Source organism: Echinops telfairi, unplaced genomic scaffold, assembly GCF_000313985.2.
Source record: "Echinops telfairi isolate 266 unplaced genomic scaffold, ASM31398v2 ScPeMD7_4;HRSCAF=17, whole genome shotgun sequence".
Lineage (NCBI taxonomy): Eukaryota > Metazoa > Chordata > Mammalia > Afrosoricida > Tenrecidae > Echinops > Echinops telfairi.
Window position 1 is genome coordinate 248,646 of NW_022103900.1, and position 24,397 is coordinate 273,042.

The window sequence follows — 24,397 nt, forward strand, 5'->3', positions numbered from 1 at the left end:
ACTTGCCAAAATTAAAGAAGGTAATGAGAATAAATACAAAACTACGGTTGTATTAAATATTTTCATATTCAGAAGCTCTTGTGCCTGCGCCTGCTCAACTCATAAAAAGATTAGTACTTGTTAGAGATTAAAGGTCAACAGTGTCAAACTGAGACTTTCTCCTTGACGTAAACAGAGCGACTGAAAGAATTGAAACAGGAACAACTTTCTCAAAAAGTGATTGAATGTACGTAATTCAGTGTTTTGTTTTGTTTTTAAGATGCCTAAAGTCATGCACTTTAACAGTGCAGTGATCTCTCTTTGGAAAACACTGTTTTAGTGTGTGAAATTGAAATAAACTTTCATAATGACCCCATAGTGATCCACACCAGAATAAAACACAGCCAGGTTCTACGCCATCCTCACAAATGTTACATTTGAACCCATTTTTGCAGCCACTTTGTCAGTCCAGCTTGTTGAAGGTCGTCTTTTTCACTGCCCTTCTACCAAGCATGATGTTCTTTTCCAGGGACTGGTCTCTCCTGATAACATGTCCAAAGTATGTGAGGCAAAATCTTGCCATCCCTGTTTCTAAGGAGCATTCTGACTGAACTTCCAAGACAGACTTGTTTGTTCTTCTGGAAATTCATGGGACTTTGAAGATTCTTCTCCTGTACCATAATTCAAATCCATTGATTCTTCTTTGGTCTTCCTTATTCAATTCACTTGACATCATCAATAAGATATCCCTTGTTTCACATCCTCTTCTGAATCCAGCTAAGCTACTAGCCACTCTTTGTCAATGTACTGATATAACCATTGTTGGATGATCTTCAGCAAAATTTTACTTGCATGTGAATTAGTGATATTGTTGTATAATTTCCACATTCTGTTAGGTCACCTTTCTTTATAATGCTGACAAATATTAATCTCTTCCAGTCAGGTGACCATGTAGCTGTCTTCCAGATTTCTTGTCATAGATGAGTTTAAGTGCTACCGGGTTGTTAAAAACATTTCAGTTGGTATTCTGTCAATTCCCAGAGCCTTGTTTTTTACTAATACCTTCAGTGCAGCTTGACCTTCCTTCGGTACCATTGGTTCTTGATTGTATACTGCCTCTTGAATGGTTGAATGTTGACTAGTTCTTTTTGATACAGTGCCTCTGTTGTTTTCTCACCATCTTATTATGATGCTTCCTTCAATATTACAGCTTGAGGCTTGAATTTTTTCTTCATTTCTTTCAGTTTATTGTATATTTCGCATGTTCTTCCTATTTTGGTATTCTAACTCTAGGTCTTTGCACATTGTATTATAATACTTTTTACTTTGTCTTCTTAAGCTGCCTTCTGAAAATTTCTATTCAGCTCTTTGATGTCATCATTTCTTCCATTTGCCTTAGTTACTTAAGAGTAAATTTCAGTGTCTCTTCTGCCATGCAAGTTCTTTTATTTCCTGCCTTTTTAATGACCTTTGCTTTCTACATGAATGATGTTCTTGATGTCATCCTACAAATGAATATAATAATAACCGTTTATAAGTTAGGGTATATAACCTTGTGGCTTGGGAACAACACTGTTATCCAGAATCTATACGGTATGGTTTGAATTGTTTCTTTTTTGTTTGTTTGTTTTGTTTTGTTTTGTTTCTTATTGCTGTTGATAGTTGCCAGTAAGTTGACTTGGACTCCAAGTGACCCCATGGATAGCAGAATGAAATTTTGCCTAGTCCCACATCTTCTTGATGGCTCAAGTTCATTGTTGTGGCCATTGTGTATTTTGAATACCTTTCAGACTATGGGTCTTATTTTCCAGCACTCTGTTAGACAGTATTTTTTTTTTTTAGACAGTATTTTAGTGTGATCCATAGTTACCCTTTAGCCTTTCTTCTTAGTCTTTAGCCTTTAGCTGAACCTTGTCAACTATTGATGTTCTTGTTCATGTTTGAAATACCAGTGGCATAGTTTCTAACATTATACCAACACGCAGTTCCCACAATATGACAGACAATATGGATGTTGATTTCTAATAATTTGGAAGTTGGATTAGTTATGATACATATAGTCATAACTCCTTTCCTTGCCTGCCAATCTGTGTTAAGACATTAGGCAAGGTTCATGCCAGGGAATAATTTAAAAGTTTTAAGACATACAAGTGACCCCTTTCTCCTTTAATGTAGATAATCTTTTGAGACTAGTTCACATCATCAGAAAATTTTGTTTTCTTTAGATCCCGAAGAAGTGCAATTATGCCCACTCCTCGATTATCAGCCTGGTTAGGTTACAAAGATCAGGCCATCATGTGAACACTGGCGTTATGGGAAAATAGAGGGTGGATGATGGCTACCTTATTGTGTAACTGTCAATGACATCATCATTTGTCTGCTGAACCACTGAGAATCATGGACCAGCAAAGTAGTTACATAACCTTGACCATCACAGTCTCAGCATCTGTAATTATTGTCACATGTACGTCGTTAATGCAGAAAACAGTTAGGTAGTCGATGTTTTACTTTTGTCAGGAGTCTAAAATGTGGGATGAGATAGTCAATAAGCAAGGAATCAGTATAGTAAGAACCTCTCTATTATCCACTGGGTGGCATAAGTGGTTTGCACTCGGTTATTAAAGTTTGGCAATTTGAACCCACCACTGGCTCCATGGGAAAAAGAGCTGGTAATCTGGCTTTGTGATAACAGCAAGAAATCCCCAAAGGGCAGTTCTACTCTGCAGCATTCGTGGTTGCCATGAATTGGAATTGGTGGACATCAGCAGTTTTGAGAAATTGCCATTTAAAACTTGCGAATGTATTTGCTTGCAGACTCTGATGATGCAGTGGTTAAACACTCCCTGCTAACGTCTAGGTTCATTTTTAAGCACCACTCGGCGGCTATGTGAGAGAAAAGACCTGACAGTTTGCTCCCATGAAGAGCCTATAGCTTCTGAACCCTATGGGGTAGGTGTGAGTCAGAACTGAAGCGATGGCACCCAGTAACCACGACACATTTGCTGTAGGGATGTTTCTGAGAACAGTACTTCTGTAAGTTCCCGTTAGGCCTCCCAGAAAGACCACCATATAAGATTGTTTCAGAAAGAACTTCATTATTTTATTACTGACATGTTGTTTGCTTGTTTCTTTTCTTTTTTCTTTTTTTGGTGTTGGCTGCTAGAAAGCTCATTTTTATTTATGTTTTATTCTATTGTACCATTTGTGTAAGAAGATTCAAATTATGACAAGTAAATATGAGGGGGCAAAGTTTGTGGGAAAATTCCATTATCTTTGGCTTTCTTTTTTCCGTGAACTTTTGGAAGACCCCTCATAATGCTGGGCATCCAGGTAGACTTTTTTGGTACTTTTCAAAGACTCAAAACTTCTACCTAGACTACTCACTGTCTACTGTGTTTATTAGTGAAAGTTACCTCCCTATTTCTTGTCAGTTTTGTTCATATGAATCTGACATTATGTATGTATGTATGTATTAGTTCTATGCCAAAAAACTTAAATATTACTTTAATGACATATTTTAACTACAGTCATAGACTCATCATTTTTATTATTTTCCACTTCAAGAAATATACAACTTGTTTTTAACTATGGGAATTATATTAAAAATTATTTCTAGCCAGTAATGAGAATATGTTGATCTTTGGTATCTAGGAATGGGCGATTTTCGTTGTTTCTTTTACTAAACCCAATCGAATGAACGATCTTTCATGATTTCCCTGATAGCGCCTTCTAAAGGACTTGATACTTTATGATGGAAACCTCTCATTTTGGGAGTATAATCTAATTTGTAATTTTAATGAAATTAATTTGCAATATATAAAGGCTTATACTTATTTAATTTGTTCATAAATGAGCTCATTATTTTATGGGCATAGCATTGCCTTCTACTTATATTTTCTGTATTTGTTCATTTTTGTGATAACTGTTCTTTAGCTCCTAATTTGAATAAAACCCAGTTGAATTATGTTGCCACATTATGTCTTCAAAAGGGCATAAAGTCAGTACACATGCTTCAGTAATATCTGGTTGTTTTACCCTTATGTTTCCAGTTGGCAATTTGAAATTATGGCTTCAACTGCACTTTAAATATGTGATAATAGCATGTGTTTCTAATAAGGGCCAGCAGCATTTTGTTCAGATAGTGTGAATGGTTGTCACTCATATATGACAAATGCACCTTCATCTGCTTCTTTGATAGCCCCCTAAAAACCATACCCTCAAATCAGGCTGACGAAATTAGCTGCTGTGTAAATTGTGTGTCTGAGTGGTTCATTATCTAATCACCGTCAGAACCACAGTGATAAAGTAGATTGAAGCAGGGAAGAGGTCTGCCAGATGATTTCAGGCCTTCTTCCCGTCCCCCTCCCCCCCCAAATCTGGTTTCCCTTGGAAACCCTAGTAGTGCAGCTCAGAAGTTCAGACTCTCCTGCCTGGATTTCAATAGCTTTTAATGACCAAACTTGGAAATGCCAGTTGTTCTAGAGCATTTTCTTTTTGTAGAGACCACAGTTCTTTTTATTTGATTCAATTTTCAAAATGTTGAGACTTGAATCTTTGTGCTCTAAATATTGTAATTGGGGGTGAGGGATGGAGGTGGGGATACTGTACCCAACACACATAGAACTGATGATAATTTATTGACTGGTTATTTCTTAACCTTTTAGGAATCTTTCTCAGTACTCATTCTAATTATAATGACCCTACACATTGCCTGTTTATTGAAGTCCTTCCCTTTAATTCATTTTTAGGTGCTTTCGAAGATGATGATATCACGCATGTTGAAGGAAGTGTGGATCCTGTTCGAGATATAGAAATCATTCATGAAGAGCTTCAGCTCAAAGATGAGGAGATGTTTGGGCCCATTATAGATAAACTAGAAAAGGTGGCTGTGAGAGGAGGAGATAAAAAACTAAAACCTGAATATGTAAGTAAACATTTACAGCATCTTTACATATCCAACTTCATGTTCATTAAAAACTGTTTTTTAAATAAAGCACATAGAGGAGCTAATATCTTTATGGACTTTCAGAATCCCAGAGTTCCTTTATGTTTAAAACAATTGTTAAACAACTGAGTTGGGCGCAGGCAACCAAGTGTTGTGGTGAAAGGTACTTAAGGTGTTCCAAGCAAGTCATATTTACCTGTAACACTGAGCGTTTTGTATGGTTACCAGGTAGATCCTTAAGATTTAATGTTAAAATTAGGCAGGTTTTTGGCCTTAAAAAAAATAATGCTTGTCAGATTCAGAGTAGTGACTGGCAGTACACGTTCCCCAGATTGGAAGAAGTTAGCAAACGAGGGCCTGGTCTCTGTGGACGTCGGTGTGACTAGAGGAATACAGAGTAGGCTGGTGATTTTACTCTCTTAGGGAGTGAAAACACATCATTGTCCTAGGTTGGCATGTTTTCTGTCACATCATCGGTGAATAGTTACTAGCGACATGGTAATATTGGAAAGTCCATTTGGAAGCTTTTAATTTATATATCATCAAATTCTATTTCATATTTAAAAATAAAGCAGTGCCTTCACTACATGAGGGGGCTTTGGAAAATTTGTAGGAAAATTCCATTATCTTTCTATGACATTATCTCATGAACTTTCTGAAGCCCTGTGGACATTGTCTCACTTATCAAAATCTTCCATACTATTTTGCTTCTTATATTCCTTTGGCATAAGAACTCCCCCCCCTCCTTTTTACCCTCCCGTTTCATCTCCTCTCCCTCATTCCCACCCCCACTCCACCCCTCATTACAGTTTTAATGTAATGTTTTGGTAAGGTACCAGGAAGATATATGTAGGATGAGATGAGGGCTGGGAGTGCCCCTGGCACAGAGCTCCATATTCCAAAAAGGGCACACATCACCCTCCCAAGTATTGATGTTTTTAACCAACCAGGAAGTTCATGAAGGTTTTATTATATAGGCATGATTGGTTAGTTTTTCTCCCCACATTTATTTTTAATTCTTGTATTTATATTTAATTTTCTGACTTCCTTTATATTTAATAAATTTGAAAGACTCACTACTGAGCGAGAAACTCCTCTTTCTTTAAAGGGGAAATCCATTATAGAATCAACCCTTAAACTTAGGCACACTCTCTCTCAATAAGGCATGGTTGTTAGTGCCCTGGACTTAAAACAGAAAGACTCATGTTGTGTTAGCAGTATCTCTGATATTCTCAACAAGGAGAATCACATCCCTCAACATCATGGTTATTTCCTACTCAAATGGAGTGAGGAAGAGAAAGAGATTTGTTTGAGATTGTTTAAGACTTAAGAGAAAGGGTTTACATTAAATATGTGGGTGTGAAAACAATTATTCTTTGAACAGGAAGAAATGAACTGATGAGGAAGAGATGTTGGGATTGAAAGTAGTTTACATGGAACATCGAGGTTACTGATTAGAATGAATCTTGATGCAGTTGCCCTTAGTTACTTGAGACATGGTTGGCAGCTATAAGTCTTTCAGAAACAACAGCTGCCATAAAAATGAACATATTGATCTTGTTAAAATTTACTTGGCGAAAGGGCTCTCGGACTCTTGAGATTCTCGTCGTTAAACCATTTCCTGGCTTATCCCCTCAAAGAAAACCTGAATTAAAAAGAAAGAAAGAAAACCTGAATGTTGAACACCATTACTTACTATTTGTGTTAGTCCAGGTAGACTAGAGAAAAAAATTCATAAACATGCATATGTGTCAAAGAAAGAGATTTATATGCAAGAGCAATTGAACATTGAGAAAACATCCCAACCCAGACCAGTCCATGGCCATAAGTCTGTTATTACCCCATATGTCCGATACCAATCTATAAAGTCCACTTCAGACTCACAAAACACATGCAATGAAACCAAATTCAGGAAGATCACAAGCCAGTGGGTAGAAAGTCTTTGGGTCCAGGGGCACTGTAAGCATCTCAGCACTGGCAGGGGTCTCTCTGGCTTCTCCGGGTCCAGAGGTCTGGTTGCATCGATGTGGCTTGTCTGGCTCAGGGCATTCGGGTAGTTCCATGTGTCTTGTTAGCTGCAATGTCTCCCAGGGAGTGACAGAGAGAATTATCTTTCGCCTCCAAGGAAAAGTACCGGATTTCCCAGAATTTTCAGAAGGCCATGCCCACACTTGCATGATCCGATTGACAAGCTAGACTCCACCCCTACAATCTTAATCCTGAAATTGACAAATGATTATATATCTACCACACTGTTGAACAGTTTCTTATTTCTCGTCATTTCCCGCAAACTCCTTTACAAGGTGTGAGGTCATAGTGTGCCTCTGGACTTGACAGAGAAATCTAAACACTTCCTCCCCAGCCATTGCCCCCTTCAGTGCCAAGCTCCTTAGCGTGGATAGAGGAAGCATCTCGGCCTTGTTTTCCTCATTTCCCAAAAGTATCACTATTCCATCTTTACTTTCCCTCATATTCGGTTCAGCTGCTTCAGAATAAACTATTTATAGATCAGTGTCTCTCAGCTTTAAAAAAATACTATATTTTAAAGTATACCTTATCTTTATTGAACCAGGCACTGTTAGCAATTTTATTGTTATCTTACTTGAACCTTGTAGTGACTGGAAATACATTATTTTCCCCACTTTTAGTACTAAAGAAGCTCAGATTTCAAGAGGTCTTATATAATGATTAAGATTTTATTATTTGTTTATTTATTACTGATTAAGATTTTACTCAGTACATTGTACACCCATTTTTCAACCAGATCAGTTTGAGTCTTTTTTTCTTTTAGATATCCGTTTTAAAAATTGACAATTAAAATTATATTAGTCTTCTATGTGTGTTTTAACAAATGGTTATAAACAAACACTAATAAACTCCCTCACATGGCAAGAAAATAGATATTAGCAGCACCCCAAATTTTTCCCATCCCTTACCAATCCGAAATCCCTCTATCCTAGCCACTATTCTGACTTTTATAGTAAAAGTATCCTGACTTTAAGTAAACAACCAGTTGTATGTGCCCCTAAACAGTATGGATTTATTTATCCTGATTTAGAACTTTAGATAGTACTGGATTATGCATGAAAATGTGTTTTTAAGACAGAACAGGTGAATATGGTTCCTATTTAGCCTTACTTGGTGACTCTCTTGGATAAGTGCTGGACTGCTAACCACAAGGTCAGGGGTTCAAAACCAACAGCTGCTCCGCAGGTGGGAGATGAAACAGCCCACTCCTGTCACAGTGATCGGCTCGGGAACCCTAGAGAGGGCCACTTTGGGTTGAAAGGGACTCGTGGCAAGGGGTGGGTTTAAGCCAAGGAGAGGAGCCGCAGTGCCATAGTTGGTCATGCCTCTGGGCTGCTGATTGCAAAGTCAGTAGCTTGAATCCGCCAGCTTCTCAAAGGGAGAAAGACGAAGCTTCTGGCTCCTGTAAGATGTTTAGCTTCAGAAACCCCAGGGAATATCATCTGCTTGGTCTTATAGGGTTGCCATTAGTCTCAATAGACTTGATGGCAGTGGGTTAGTGCAAGAAAAAAACTTGAAGCCTTTTCAATAATTTAAACGTTGTACATATAGCAAATGAAGGCGATTGTAATGAAGTATTTATTGCCAGTTTCAAAGTGGCACAAATTTACACAAATTTGCATAAGTGTAAAGGACTTTAGGAGTTGTTCCTCGGCCAGATGTTTATAACCCTGGGCCTTACTGTATTTGTGGGTTGTATTTTTTTTACATAACTGTATACTTTATCTGTGTTCAGAGGACCTTTTAATGAACTTTTCTTGCTCTTAAATATTTTATTGAAGAGATGCACCACATTTGAAATATCTTCTATGGATGGACATTTTAACCCTCTCCCATCAGCCCTCCATTTTTTTTTTTGCAATTAAAAACAATGCTGCTAAAAAATATTTAGGGTTCGGGGCGGGGACATTCTGGTGTACATAGGGTGGTAGAGGAGTTGACTGGAGTTAGCTGCCCTGACGCGAGGCGATTCCATGTATAACAGAACAAAAGGGTGCTTGGTTGTGGACAGGGACATTGTGATCCGTAGCCATTTTATTGACTGTTTTTCAGAAATAGACCATCAGACCTTTCTAACTAATCTAATTTATGCTGGAAGCTTGGCTCAAACCTGTTACTCATCGTGGCAGCTCTGACAGTTAGCTGTGGATGAGCATTGGTCAGGAACCAATGAGCCACCGTTGCCCCAAACATAAAGGTAGTCCAGGGCATTTCTTTAGAAATGCAATAATATATTTTAAACTTTGGGGAGAAAAATGGGACTTTATACTGTAAAGAGTTACAGTCTTGGAAACTCATAGGGGTAGTTCTACCATGACCTATTGGGTCACTATGAGTTGGTATAGACTTGATGGCAGTGAGTTTGGTTTTAGTTTTTTAAACTGTACCAGGCAACATCACTATTTTTCTAGTGTATGAGAACTTAGGCCAGTGTATTGTCAGTGTTGGGGGAAAAAAAGTTTACATTTTGATATATGGTTGGACATTTTATGGTGATATCTGGTTATTTAATTTGAAGTTGCCTAACTATTCATAAGCTTGTAAAGTATATACTTATTGGCCCTTTGAAGTTTCCTTTTTTTGGTGGATATTTGCTTTCTCTTGTTCTTTTTTCTTTTTTTCTTTTTTCAATCATTTTATTGGGGGCTCATACAACTCTTATCACAATCCATCCATCCATCATTGTGTCAAGCACATTTGTACATTTGTTGCCATCATTATTATTTTTTTTTAAATCATTTTATTGGGGGATCATACAACTCTTATCACAATCCATACATACATCAGTTGTGTAAAACACATTTGTACATTCGTTGCCCTCATCATTCTCAAAACATTTGCTCTCCACTTACGCCCTTGGCATCAGCTCCTCATTTTTTCCCTCCCCCCTCGCTCCCCCCTCCCTCATGAACCCTTGATAATATATAAAGTATTATTTTGTCATATCTTACACTGTCCCATGTCTCCCTTCACCCACTTTTCTGTTATCCATCCCCCAAGGAGGAGGTTATATGTAGATCCTTGTAATCGGTTCCCCCTTTCCACCCTACCCACCATCCACCCTCCTGGTATCGCCTCTCTCACCACTGGCCCTGAAGGGATCATCTGCCCTGGATTCCCTGTGTTTCCAGTTCCTATCTGTACCAGTGTACATCCTCTGGTCTAGCCAGATTTGTAAGGTAGAATTGGGATCATGATAGGTGGTGGTGGTGGTCATGGTGAAGCATTTAGGAACTAGCATTTAGGAAAATTGTATGTCTCATCTTTGCTATTCTCTTGTTCATTTTTCTATTAAAGCCTTTTTCTTATTAATGTGTGAAAGTTATTTATTCATTTTGGATGCTAGTTATTTGTTGTAAATTGATTGCAAATGTCTTCCATGGTTTTTTGTTGTTGTTGTTGTTCTTTTTATACTGTCTTTTGATAAACTGGTCTTAATTTTGATGTGCTTTTTCATGATTTGCTTAAGAAATCTTTCCTACATCAATGTCATCAAAATGATCTATTTTGTTTTCTAAAAGCTGTATTATTTTAATTTTCACATTCAGGTCAGAAACTTACCCAGAACTTTGTGTGGGGGTGGGGGTGGGAGATGAATATGGCTAGGTCAGCCAGCCACTCAGTCTCCACTCCCACCCTCTTCATAGTCTGGCAAGTGCTTCATAGCAGGTCCTTGTAGCTATTTGGGCAATATTTTCTATATCTGATTTGTTTTGAGGAGCTCTGGTGGCATGGTGCTTATGCACTGGGCTGTTAACCACAGGCGTGCTGTTCAAAACCACCAATGCTCTTCTTGAGAAAGAGGAGGCTTTCTATTCCTGTAAAGAGTTATAGTCTTGGAAACTTACAGGGACAGTTCTACCCTGTTCTGTGAGATCACTGTGAGTCCACTTGACTCGCTGGCTGTGGATTTGGTTGTTGTCTTCAGAGAGGGGGTTGCCCTGGACTGCATACACCATCATTATGAAAAGTAGTGATCACCAGCAATAGTCAGATAGCAGAGTAAAAGCGTAGCAGTTGGTTACATGAAAAGTAATGCTTTTCCATTATGACTACACAGTGATAATGGTATAATCTTGTTAATGTAAGAAATGACAGCCTTCACATAAGTGCATCACGACGTCTGGTTTTGATTAGTTGCACAACATTGTGTAAGTAATTAAGGCTGCCGAATTTCACATTTTAAAATGGTTAAAATGATAAATTTTATATTACATATTTTACTACAATAAAATAAAAAATGTAATAAGCAAAAAGAGGCACAGAGAAAATCTGTAGTAAAATAAAAAGGAAAAGAGGTAAAAATTTGGCATACATAATGAAATCTATAAATAAAGCTATAGAGCATGAAAATAAAGCTATCCAAAAATACACTTAATAATGTTTTAATAGTAGTTATATCTAGAAAGCAAAGTGAGTGTGGGAAAGTGCTTGGATAGTTTTAAAACTCTTCTTGGCCTCTGTTACTGACAGTATATTAATGTTTTAATATTTTTTTTAGGAAAAAATACGTAAGGAAAGTATTTCCTTTTGATAGTCCCCAAATAAAACATGAGTTAAATATGAGGGAGCTTCCAAATGTTCATGGGAAAATTCCATTCATAAAGTTCCATGTTTTGTAAATATTTGTTTCTCCCAGGGGTGGGAGGGTATCTTCTAGATAAACCTGATAGCTAAATTCTAAAAGAGCTGTAATACTTCCTCATGGACTCTTTGAAGCCCCACAAAAACAAATACATTTGTTTGCTTTGATGCTTCTGGCCTGTATTCATCAAACTATAATTCAGAGTCACTGCTAGAAAAAGATTTTAGAAGTTTCTGTCTAAACTTGAAACAGATTAGTTTTGCCTACCTGAAAAGTAATATATCCTGTTGCCACTGAATTGATTCCAACTCATAGCAACCTTATAGAGCAAAGTAGGGCTGTCCCATTAGTTTCTAATAATCATCTATACAGAAGAGTTAGCACATCTTCCTCCCGCAGAGTGGCCAGTGGCTTAGAACCATCAGCCTTTCAGTTAACAGCCAATCCCTTAACCACTGTTGCCACTAGTAATTGTTGAAAAAATAACAATTTCATGTAGAAGTAAAGGTTGAAAAGCAACTCCTTATGTGTTTTCTCAAGACTGTCATTTTGAATTGAAAAAACAAACACACACATGGGGTTTGTTACCTGTTTTTAAACTGAAGGATGGAGTATTCTATTGTGCTTTAAGGAAAAGTTACCTAGTATATTATTTTACTTTCAATCAGTAGTTTATATACAGCTTGTTCCATGACATCAGTTGTAGCCCCCACAGTGTGTCAGCACTCTATATTTCTTCCCTGGGTTTCTGGTTTCCATTCGTTTGGATTCCCTGCCCCTCCCTGTCATCTCGTCCTTGATTTTGAGCAAATGTTGCCCTTTTGGGCTTGTATAGTTGATTGTTCTGAAGAGCACGTTCTTCAGGTTGTTTATTTTATAGTTTTGTCTGTTTTATTTGGCTGCAAGGTAGCTTCTGGAAGTGTTCAGTTTCAGCTTAGAAGGTTGTCTCAGGATTATAGACTTTGGGTCATCGTTTTCCAGCTAATAAGACCAGTATTTTTTTGGCTACTTTTTTTTTACCCATTGCAGTCAGGACTTCTGTTGTGGTCTTGCTCAGAATCGTCTTTAATGGTAGCCTGACACCATCCAGTTCTTTTGGTCTCAGGTTAAAGGAGGCTGTGGTTCATGTGGCCATTAGTCCTGAGATTCATTACCTTTTAGTCCAGACTGTATTTTAAGTTGGGCTTCCTCAGATGCAGGCCTTGAGTCAACGATTTGGGAGTCTACTTCTTGAGAAGTGATCTCAGGAGACACACCGGAAGGACTGAGAGATTGAGATAGCAAAAGGAAAGCAACCAGTAAAAAGTGTTTAAATGAACAGATCCCGTGAAAATAGTGTAGGACATGCACTGGCATTTTTCTACTGGAAGAATAAGAAAATTGTGGTAATGACCAACTAACTTGGATCAGTCATTGGTTGAGGGCTACTAGTCAGTGAGACTAGACCCTAGGCTAGACCAATAGCTCAGAGATGCTGACTCCCTGGATATGACATCTGTGTGGGCGGAGCACAGCTTTTAGGCAAAGTTACCGTGTATACTCCAGGATAAGCCGAGGCACCTAATTTTACCACAAAAACTGCATTAAAAATGTGCTGGGAAAATGGCTTAACACAAGTCTATACAATAAGATCCTCACAGTAAGATGCTATTAGGATGAACTGGGTGTGTGAGGACGCAAGGTAAAGGGGCAGGGCACGCATAGTTCTGCAGCTCTGGACATCTGTTCTTTCATACACACTTAAAACGGGTGCCGTTTCAGTTTTGGTTGTTTTCTGAGGTCATTTGTTCGGTTTAATTTGGTTGAGTCAGTATCCATATAAACTCGTTATTACCAACTTCCAGCTTTTCTAATTACCCTTTGACTCTGCTGCAGCTACTTCAGTCCTTCCCTACCTCGTATTAGTTTACTATTCCAGACTTCTGTCAATCCCTGCCCCCCACCAAATGGCCTTGTCTCCTGCTTTATAAATAAGTACGTGCTATTAGATCTAGGAGTGCTGTCAGTTTCACACCAGCCAAGCCTAAGTCTGCTAAGAACTCTTCACTTCTCCTTCCTGTGGCTCGTTGTCCCACTGATTCTTTGGATATTACCTCTTTAATTATTCAGAAACCTTACACTATCGGTCATTCTTTTTTCTTTTTCATTGAGGTATAATTCACATACTATCAAGTTCACCATTTTAAAATATGTAATTAAGTGGGTTTTAGTATGTTTGCACATTTGAATGCCAGCTGTGAGCACTAGGGTCTCCAGCCCCTTCACTTCTCATGTGCTGACTCCATTGAGTTCAGGAATTGGCTAGAATGACTCACAGAAGTAAATATAAGGATACAGGAGAAATGAACAGAAAATTATAAGTAGTGCAAACACACAAAAACTAAAAACAAAACCTGATGTAACATACTATATCAAAAGTAGAATTCAAAGGCGTTAAAGAAGATAAAATAGTTTCAAATTTGTCTTTAAGTTTGTTTGTCTCTAGTAATCTCAAAATACGTAACTGACCAAACTAAAAGGGGGAAAAAAATCATGGTATATCTTAACACAATTACAATAAGGATACAGAAAATTTAAACAACTCAAAATACTTGAGCTAATTTACACACATAAGTAAAGTAATGCATCCAACAAGTACAGAATGCACATCCTTTTCACAGCTACAAAGAGACTGTCTGCCAAAATTGACCAACATGGCTTGCCTGAAAGCAAATGAACAAATTCAGATGATTGAAAATGTAAAGAATATGCTGTCCTCACAACTTGGAATTGAAATTGACAAACCGATCATGGAAGGATTACTAGAAAAGTCCCCAAATGTGTGGAAACTAAGTGGTGTATTTCTAAAAGCAGTGCTTCAAACCAGTTAAGACATGTTTAATCCTCGCCAACAAAGTAACACTAGAAGAAATGTGAATTTGTACATTTTAGGTAAACTGGAATGGGAAAGATTATGGAATAACTTAACCATCCTCTTAGAAGAAAAGGACTGTGTACACGTTACACGGCAACCAATCTCTTTCCCAGCAGAATTGGAAGCAGTGATGTGCAGCTCAAAGGAGGCCGTCAGCCTCACTGGTTAAGTAGTTATCAGTCTTCACAGTCGTGGCAGTGACATGGTCTCATGCACTGAGAGATCCCACTGTGTACACTCTTTTGAAACTCCATTCCAGGTATTTGACCTGTACGTTTCCCCGTTCTGGTTAGCATTCCAGATCACCCCAGTTTTAAAAGCCCTATCCGCTCCAATTTTGCTTCATTGGGCATGACTGAACCAGTTCAAACTAGTTAGCAGCCCTGTTTAAAAGATAGCATCTTGCAAAGAAAAATCATGGTGGAAGTTTTTTTTTCACCGAATGATTATGAAAATCTAAGACATTAAAATTTATTGTGGCTTTTTCTGATGTATATACTTGAATTCTGGTTAGCATTTCAGATCACCCCAATTTTAAAAGCCCTATCCGTTCCAGTTTTGCTTCATTGGGCATGACTGAACTGGTTCAAACTGGTTAGCAGCCCTGTTTAAAAGATAGCATCTTGCAAAGAAAGATCATGGTGGAAGTTTTTTTTCACCGAATGATTATGAAAATCTAAGACATTAAAATTTAATGTAGCCTTTTCTGGTGTATATACTTGAATTCCATAAATGAATGCCCTTAAATGTCTAAATCTGAAAAGAGTAGGTAACATTAATGATCTCAAAGTATCCATCAGAAGAAAACCATAACAATTAAAAGAACCCAGGCTAAGTAGATATAAGGAAATAATATATGAGCACAAGAATTGGCAGAATTAAAAAGAAATATAATAAGGAGGATCAACAAGGCCAAAAGTTGGCTCCGTAAAAATTAACAAATTCTAGCAAGACTGTTGATGAAAAGGAGAGAGAAGCACACAACTAACATTAGGATTAGAAAGGGAATGTTACTACACATAATGTAGACATTAGTAGGTAAGAAGTAGATACTATGGAAAAGGAAACCCCGGTGGCTTACTGGGCTTTTATCCCACAAGGTCAGCAGTTCGAAACCACCTGCCTGTTCAGTGGGGGGAAAATGAAGTTTTCTACTCCTGAAAAGATTCACAGTCTCAGAAACCCACAGAGGCCGTTCGGTTCTCTCCTCTAGGTTCCCCTCTGCGTGGGCATGGACTTGAGGGCAGTGGCTTGGATTGTTGGTTAGAGACTGTGGAGTTCCTGGATGGGGCACATGGTTGATGAGCTCTGCTGCTAACGGAAAGGTTTAAGTCAGCTCGAAAAGAAGCCCTGGCAGTCATATCTTCTTTTTTTAACCCTAAGTCATTGAAAAAACCCCAAACCTTGAGGCACAGTTTGATGTACTCTGCCCCACATGCGACCACAGTGAGCCAGAGACGACTCTGGGAACTGAGTTTGCTTCTTCTCTAAAGAGCATTGATAAATCGTGCACAGCACTAATGTTGAAAACAGTGTGAAATGGATGCATTCATTAACACAATGTAATGAAACTCATGCAAAAGAAATGTAAACATAGGCGTTATTCTATGTCTATTGAGGAAATGAAACATATTTTAAAGCCTTACTATGAAGAAAGCACCTGGCCTAGAGTACTTTCCTGTATGTTTCAAGGAGAAATAGCACCAATCTCATGCACACTCTCCCAGAAATAGAAAAAAAATATTTCAAACTTCAACCAAAGCTTTATAATGGAAGAAAGAAAAATCACAGGTAAGTCTGCTTCCTTAACATAAATACAGTCTTAAGCAAGATGTTGCCAACCTTAATCTAGAAAGAAATAATAACTAAAGTTCCTAGAATGCAAAGTAGGCTTCACATTTAAAGATTAATTCTGTAATCTGTTCACTACATTAACAACAAAAGACACACAACTCTTTTTAATATAGTTAAACCAGTTGATTATATGGCATATGGATTAGATGCCAATTAATCTTTTGAAAAAATATATATATTTTTTAATCGTTTTATTAGGGACTCATACAACTCTTATCACAATCCATACATACATCAATTGTGTAAAGCACATTTGTACATTCATTGCCCTCATCATTCTCAAAACATTTCCTCTCCTCTTAAGCCCCCCGCATTAGGTCCTCATGTTTCCCCTCCCTCCCTGCTCCCCCCTTCCTCATGAGCCCTTGATAATTTATAAATTATTATTTTGTCATATCTTGCCCTGTCCGACATCTCCCTTCACCCACTTTTCTGTTATCCGTCCTCCAGGGAGGAGAGAGTTAATGAACTAAAGAAAGACTTTTTAAAAAAGAAAAGCAGAAAAATAAAAGTTCAAATTGGAGACATGAAGTAGGAACATAAAACCCTTAACAGGAGACATTAACTTCTGGCAGATGATAAGCAACTAGACTTATTTGGCAGATGAGAAAAATGTTTATGCTAAAGTATACATATAACATACACACTGTGTAACAACACAAAAGTATACGGTTCAATAAATATATATACACCTCTAACTACCACCCAGATGGAGCTAGGGAGTAGTTCATGAACTCTCTTGACATTTCATGCCCTCCCCTTTTTCCCCATCTTGACTCTGTTCTCCTTATGGCTGTGTGTTATTTCATGGATATCTTTTTGTATTTTGCCAAGACTGTCAAATAATTCCTGGTTTAATACTACATTTAAAGATATCTTTAATCACCCTCTGTATTTAGCAGCACTTATATTAAAATCAGGTCTGAAACTTCTCTTCCTCTCTCCTTTCTTGAACATAGGGAAATCCAGTCAGATGTCTTTTCAAACATCAGGGACAAGTGTTTTCTTCCCTTTAATGAATTCTCATTCTCAGCTCTCGCCAACATCTCAGGCAGAGGCCAGGAACAGTTGCTCTTACTAAAACGTTCTCACTACCAGCTTCAGGCAGTCCTGTAACAGAAACCCACAACTCCAATTTATATCCACACAGTTAGTGCTAGAATTAACCTACTGTCTTAATTCTTGGGACCTTGCCTAAATACAACAAAGCTGCGCAGAGCATTACGACAAGTCATCCTGGTTCTTCCTTATTGCTTAGTTCTTCTCAGTAAGCTTCTGTCACTGAATGATGGAGAAAGATCATAGTTGGGAAAGTACAGTGGAGGTGTGTACTAGATTCGTTTTTTTCCTTCCGTTTTAGGCATTTAAAAGAGGTATTCTGAGGCAAAGGAGTTGATTGAAGGTTTATTGGTGAACCTGTAGCTGGAGACCTTGCTTCCATCTTTTTGGTCTGACAGAATAGCTGGAGAAACCTCTCAAAACAGAAACCGTTTAGGTCAGCTCCTCTGGGTGTCCGCATCAGGCATTAGGGTGGCCGGGGTAGCTAGATGGGAACATCAGGCCTGAAGCTGTAATTAGTATATAGAACAAGAGTGAGTCACCTGGAACTGCCAGGTCTGTTCCCTTAGCCATCAGTCGAGCGCTGCAGATGGTGAGCGGGAAAAGATGAAGGCCCCTCCCTTCGCCCACCCGCTTCATGGCTGTATCTTTCTTTCTCTCCTACTGTAAAAATGGTTTGTTTTTTAAAATCACAGTTTTGTTTTAAAAAGGTAGTACGGAATGCCTCTCTAGAATATAACCTGGAGATTTTATTATTAACAATTTGGTGTCATTGATATCTTGCTAGCTTCCTCGTGTGAGTACGTGTGTTTTATATGCATTATAAAATACCAGTGTCACAAATGTTATATTGTACATTTTACCATAAGTAACTCAGTATTTATTATATGTCTGAACCTCTACTTCTGTACCTCTTTTCTCATTTAACTTTCACTATTGTTAGATGCTGAATTGATGTTATTTCCCCATTTTATGGAAACAGACTCAGAGAGGCGGAGCAACTTCCCTAGCATTCCAAAACTAGAAAGTGGCAGAGCCAGGACTTGAACCCAAATGTATTTGAAACCAAAATATGCATTTTTTTTTCCAAAATATACATTCTCAACTGTACTGTATTGTTATGAACCTACTGTTTTTCACTTAGCAATATATTTTGGCCATTTCCCCATGCAAGTGTATACAGATGTATCCCTTCTGGATGAATGGAAAATGTTTTATTGTTACCCTTAAAGTCTTAATAGGTTTATTCGGGTGTTTCTAATCTATAACTTTTCTGGTGCTAATGTCATACATACATATCTACAGTTCTATTACTGAAGTTTTATGACTTATTTTAATATGTGGAAAGACATTTACATATTTTTCTAAGACATGTACATTTTTCTCTTAAAACTTTTTTTTTATTCATTCTTTTAGAATAATAACATATTCTGTTATATCTCCAAAGGTCTTGTTACGATTGTGACTGGAATTTTGTTCAATGTATGTTCTATTGGGTCAGCGTTTTAGCAGCACAGATCAGATTGATGAACTTTGAATGCAGGGACTGGCTGAAGCAAGGTTGAAGTCAGTGTCTGACCCTCTGATCTGGGTGTCTATGAACCTAGAACCTTTACTTAAGTGGCTCTTGTTGAGGCATCTGAGTATTGACACAGTTATTCACTCGAGAGCCGTAGTTCTTAGACTTTGGGATCATGGATCCCTTAGAACAGCATTTTGGAAGATAAAGTGTCTTCATTCTCCCAAAGACTCATAAACATAGAACCTTGCATTAACTTTCAGGATGTTAGGGAACCCTGTTGTAGGAACTGTATCAAAATCAAGCATGTTAGTACATAGTCTAGGAAAGGATATATATACTGGATTGTTAACGCTATTGTGAGCAAAGAGTATGTTATATTTGTTGTGATGTATGGAGTGACAATTCCTTATGTGCTCAATTAATAAAAATAAGCATATGAATTTTTCTGATGACCTTGGAATGAGTATGAGAATTGAGGCATGTGTGGGCTAAACATAGCTGTTAGAAAGAGAGGAAGAAGGCAAACAGGCCAGAGTGATCAGACTGAATTTCTTCGGACCTGCATTTGGATCTCAGCTCTACCACACTTAATAGCTCTAAAGAAGAAGTAAGCCACACAACCTCCCTGAGTCTGAGTCTATGAGAACTTGCTGTTAACAGTGTCGATCGTAATGACATGCCTAGCAGAAAGTGAGCACTTCTAAAGTTGAATTTAGGCCATTATTAAGAATCAAAGCAGGAGCATATATTTAAGGCAAAATGGATCAAATTTCTTTGCATCTAAATGGTCGTTGTTTAGGAAAAACTAGTTCTTAATAAAAACTAAAAGCATATTTCACTAAAAAAGCCAGTGCTACTGATAAGAAATTTGAAGGAGAGCAATAATGAACGCCGTTCAGATTACAGAAGATATATAAAAGGATTTCATAAACTCCATGAAAAACTTGTATTATCTTTTCATTTCATTTTTCCATGAACTTTTTGAAGCCCCTTGTATATGTGTTTGAGAGAGAAAAAAAGCACCCAAGAGAATTACTGCCACGTTGTGACGTTACTGGTATTTAACCTTTCAGCAGCAATAATAACCGTGGCAATAACTCCCGTTTATCAGGAACCTGTCGAGAACTGCGCTAAACATTTTATGAATATTATCTCAGCTCTTCACAGCCCCCAGGAAGGTAGATATTAGCATCATCTGCATTTTGTCAATGAAGTAAGAGGTCGCAGACCTGGGAAGTCGTAGACTAGGATTTATTCTCACGCTTAGACATTACGATGACCCCCCTGGATTTAATCACCTCACATCACTGTAGTTTAACCAAAAGGTTCAAATGACTGGGGATTTGGGTATGTTCTGATTTATTTTGAAAATGAGCGATCACTAAACTTATCAGAGCAGTTCAGTTTACTACATCTGCGTCTCTAGTTCTAGCTAATGATAACTATGAAACTCCTAAAGTAATTTCAGGTCCATCAAGGATTAAGGTATTGTTTATGTTTTATTATAGTCTAACTTTAAAAAAGTATGTAATACATGTATTCTTTGGTGTTTTTGTGTGTTTGTTTGTTTTGTTTTAAGTTAACCGCATTTAGTTAACTGGACCTTTTTATTTATTTTTCTTTTTTCATTTTCTTCTTTTTTTAAATCGTTTTATTAGGGGCTCATACAACTCTTATCACAATCCATACATACATCAATTGTGTAAAGCACATTTGTACATTCATTGCCCTCATCATTCTCAAAACATTTCCTCTCCACTTAAGCCCCCGGCATTAGGTCATTTTCCCCTCCCTCCCCGCTTCCCCCTCCCTCATGAGCCCTTGATAATTTATAAATTATTATTTTGTCATATCTTGCCCTGTCTGACATCTCTCTTCACCCACTTTTCTGTTATCCGTCCTCCGGGGAGGAGATCACATATAGTTCCCTGTAATCGGTTCCCTCTTTCTAACCCACTCTCCCTCTACCTTCCCAGTATCACCACTCACACCACTGGTCCTGAAGGGATCCTCTGCCCTGTGTTTCCAGTTCCTGTCTGTACCAGTGTACAAGCTCTGGTTTAGCGAGACTTGCAAGGTAGAATTTGGATCATGATAGTGGGGGGTGGGAGGGAGAGCATGTAGGAACTAGAGGAAAGTTGTATTTTTCATCATTGCTACATCGCACCCTGACTGGCTCGTCTCCTCCCCGAGACCCCTCTGCAAGGGGATCTCCAGTGGCCTACAAATGGGTTTTGGGTCTCCACTCCGCACTGCCCCCATCATTCACTATGGTAAGATTTTTTGTTCTGATGATGCCTTATACCTGATCCCTTGGACCTTTTTTTTTAAAACTATTAATATATGTGTTTATACATAAAAGCCTAAGAAAAAGAATTATGGTCAGCTCATGAGCACAAACACACTTAGATATTTTCTTCAATCTGTTTAGAAGTTTATCCGAATGAGGAGTCTAACATGATCTTGTCATTTCTTATTTAAAGTAATCATTTTACTTTATCTAAGAACATGCTACAATTATACCCTGTAGTGTTCATTTGTATATGTGTCGTTTGACTCCCTTTGGGCAGTGGCCTACCATATATGTGAGGGAGCTGCAAATCCTGACTGGAGCACAGGACACAGCGGCGCTCTAATGGGTCTCTCACTCGCTCTTCAGGTCTCCAGCCCTGGAGTTGCACGAAAGGGAGTCTGGCACCTACCCCTGGTGGGCTGCCAATCCTCTGCAGTCCTGATGGTCCAGCCTGCAGTGGTGGAGTGGAGGAAGCAGGAAGAGGAGCAGAGGAGGAAAGGCAGGACTGGAAGGGTTTACAGCCCATTAGAGGGGTTGGTCAAGGGGCTAAGTAGGGAAGGGAGCCAAAGGTGAGGCAGGCCAGCCCTCAGGCTGGATGGCAAGTGTGTGTGACAGTAGACTGGGGCCAGATGGGGATCTTGGGGACCCTGTAGGACCAGCAACTGTCTAAGTGGCCAGCAAAGTCCTTTGGTGCAGCAGCATCAGTGTAGGGCCCAGGACTGACCGCTGACTTTCCCGGAGGCCTCTTCTCCATATATTTTATCATTTTTGTACAATACCTAACTCCCAGTAAATAACACACAATCTATAGCCTTCCTTACCTGAGGGCCATCTGTTTTGGGTCTGTCTTCAGTAAAACTTAGTTAGCTAAGTCAATAAATCCAAGGTACCTTTTCTTGACCGTGGAATCTTTTATGGTATCATTAAAGGAGCTTTGGGTATAAAATACAAAATTTTAATCTTTGCAATCTTTTTACTTTTAATTATTTAAAAGCTTGGTTATAATTTGTAAATTTTTCTTAAAAGATTTGAATATGGCTTTAAGGAATATACTACTGGACCGTAAACTTTCACTCAAATCACATGAAAAAGTTTGTTAAAAAAGAAAAAGAAAGACTGCTTGAAAACCTTAATTACAAGCTAATCCTTTCAAATTAAAATCTGAGTGCTCCTAATTTGTAATATATGTTAATGTAATAATAATTTTAAAACCCTGTAATGCCCAAAGGCTTCTAAAAATAAGGATTTCTATGTCTCAAGTAATGGTTTAGTTAATTTAAAGATGAAAGAGAAATACAGAAATTCCTTCACTACTGATCACTGTTTATTGAGGCCCTTTACTTTTGTAAAAATATTTATAGTTAGAAAAGTATTATACTTTTTATAGGATTAGAATTTAATTCTCTCATTTTTGGTTAGGCTTTCTTTTGTCTTATTCTTTTCTTTAATTGGAAAAAAAAGTAATGAAACCAAGTATAAGATGGTACCACTGTTTTGTCCTTCTTTTGTATAATCTTGTTGCGTGTTTCTACATAAGCTGTTCTGGCCACTCATCATAGGAACCAGCTGGGCCATTTCACCTGCTGTAGCCATTAAAGAGGACTCTCTCCCCCTAGATTAATCCCCTCCGACATTAGTTTTTTTGCACTGACAACTGGAGCAGGCATTCAGAATTTGCAGGTGGCCAGTGTGACGCACATAATTGCCTACAATTTTAGGCAATGAATAAAAATGGTCTACATTACTTGTCAAAGGTTGTATATGCAGTGCCAAGTGAGATCTATGGGAAGCCTTTTAGGGTTTAAAGAACAGTTAATAGCAAGGCTGCACAGGGCTTTTTTAATCATAATGCATTTGTAATATAGCACTTTGATCTTCTCCTTGTAGGAAATGGTGTTACATTAGCCACTTTTAAACATTTATGAGTGAAATTCAGTTATAGAAGAGTAAAAGTGATTATTCTTAAGCAGAATATGTTAGATTTCATTAAAAGTTTTCAGCTTGCCCCTTCCTTGTTAAAATCTGTGGGAAGCCCTTTTCCTTAGAGAGCTTCAAAAAAATCAGGATCTTAGGATATAGAGCTTTCTCCTTGTTTTTTCTGTTGATAATAGCAAGATTTGGAAGGAAGTATATAGAATATTGAGGTAATTTATGCAAGTGATTGTTTATAGAAGAATAACTGATTGTGGTGCAGGAAAATGCATACATAAAAATCTCAGAAACCACTCACTAATAATATTGCATTGCAATACATTTGGAGAAATGCATGTTTAAAACAGATCCATAAATTTAACAACAAAAACAACAACAAAAAACAGATGACTCTCCAGTGCACTTATGCTGGAAGAGCCAAGGTTGACCTTCCAGACCCCAAAGCCTTTTATTAACACCTGCCTGTAAGGAGAACCGTGCCACACGCAGCTTTTAGATTCAGAACCACAAAACTGATGAGGAAAGGCTTGAAGGGTTCAGTTTGTGTCACTTGCTGTTTGCCGTTTCCATTTCACAGATGATTAATCTTTCTGTGAAGAAAGGCCAGAGAAACAAAGCACATTGGGCCCTTCCTGCAGTTCCTCCTTCTGAATGCACAGTAGCTTGCTAACTAAAAGGCCTTTAGATTTCCAACAGAGAGAGATGTTCTGAAAGTGAATGCAGCTGGTTGGAGGTCACCAGTGCAGGGCTCTTGCCATTGTGTAATGGAGGCTTTGGAAGGGTGGGGGGCTTAGGGGAAGAAGTGGGCAGGGAGAAGGTGTTGGCAAAAAATTAATTTAGAATAAAGAGGGTTTGGGCCAGCTGATTTAATATTTTGAAGTGTAGATCATCAATAATAGGCTCAGTTTCATCTGTTCTACTTGTTTTTCTTTTTAAGAGAAAAAAATGTAATCCCTTCTCTCTTCACTACCACCCTCACCCCCATTTCATAATAGCTCATTTATCTAAGTGTGGCATCACTAACTTGGGAATATTGAGCTATTATTAACTCTTGTATTTTGTCTTTGAGGAGACTGAATTGTCTTCAGAACATTGCTAATTTTGCTAGTGTCCCCTTTTTACATATGAAAATCAATGCTACAACGTTGCTTTGATATTAGCTTTTTAATGAGATAGTAAAATAATGATCTCTTTGTGGCTTAGTTGCTTTTTCATTTAAAATGTTGACTTTTATTTTTTCTTTTGAGGATTTGAGAACATTTCATTTGAATATCATTTAAAGACTT

General features: G+C 38.0%; 1 protein-coding gene across 1 annotated transcript in view; it reads left to right on the forward strand.

Annotated features, from left to right (window-relative positions):
• Positions 1-24,397, forward strand: part of OLA1 (Obg like ATPase 1) — a 150,378-nt gene that overhangs the window by 80,447 nt on the left and 45,534 nt on the right. The window contains exon 5 of the mRNA XM_004703730.2: positions 4,728-4,903. Coding sequence (XP_004703787.1) covers positions 4,728-4,903 — 176 coding nt within the window. The remainder of the gene's footprint in view (positions 1-4,727; positions 4,904-24,397) is intronic.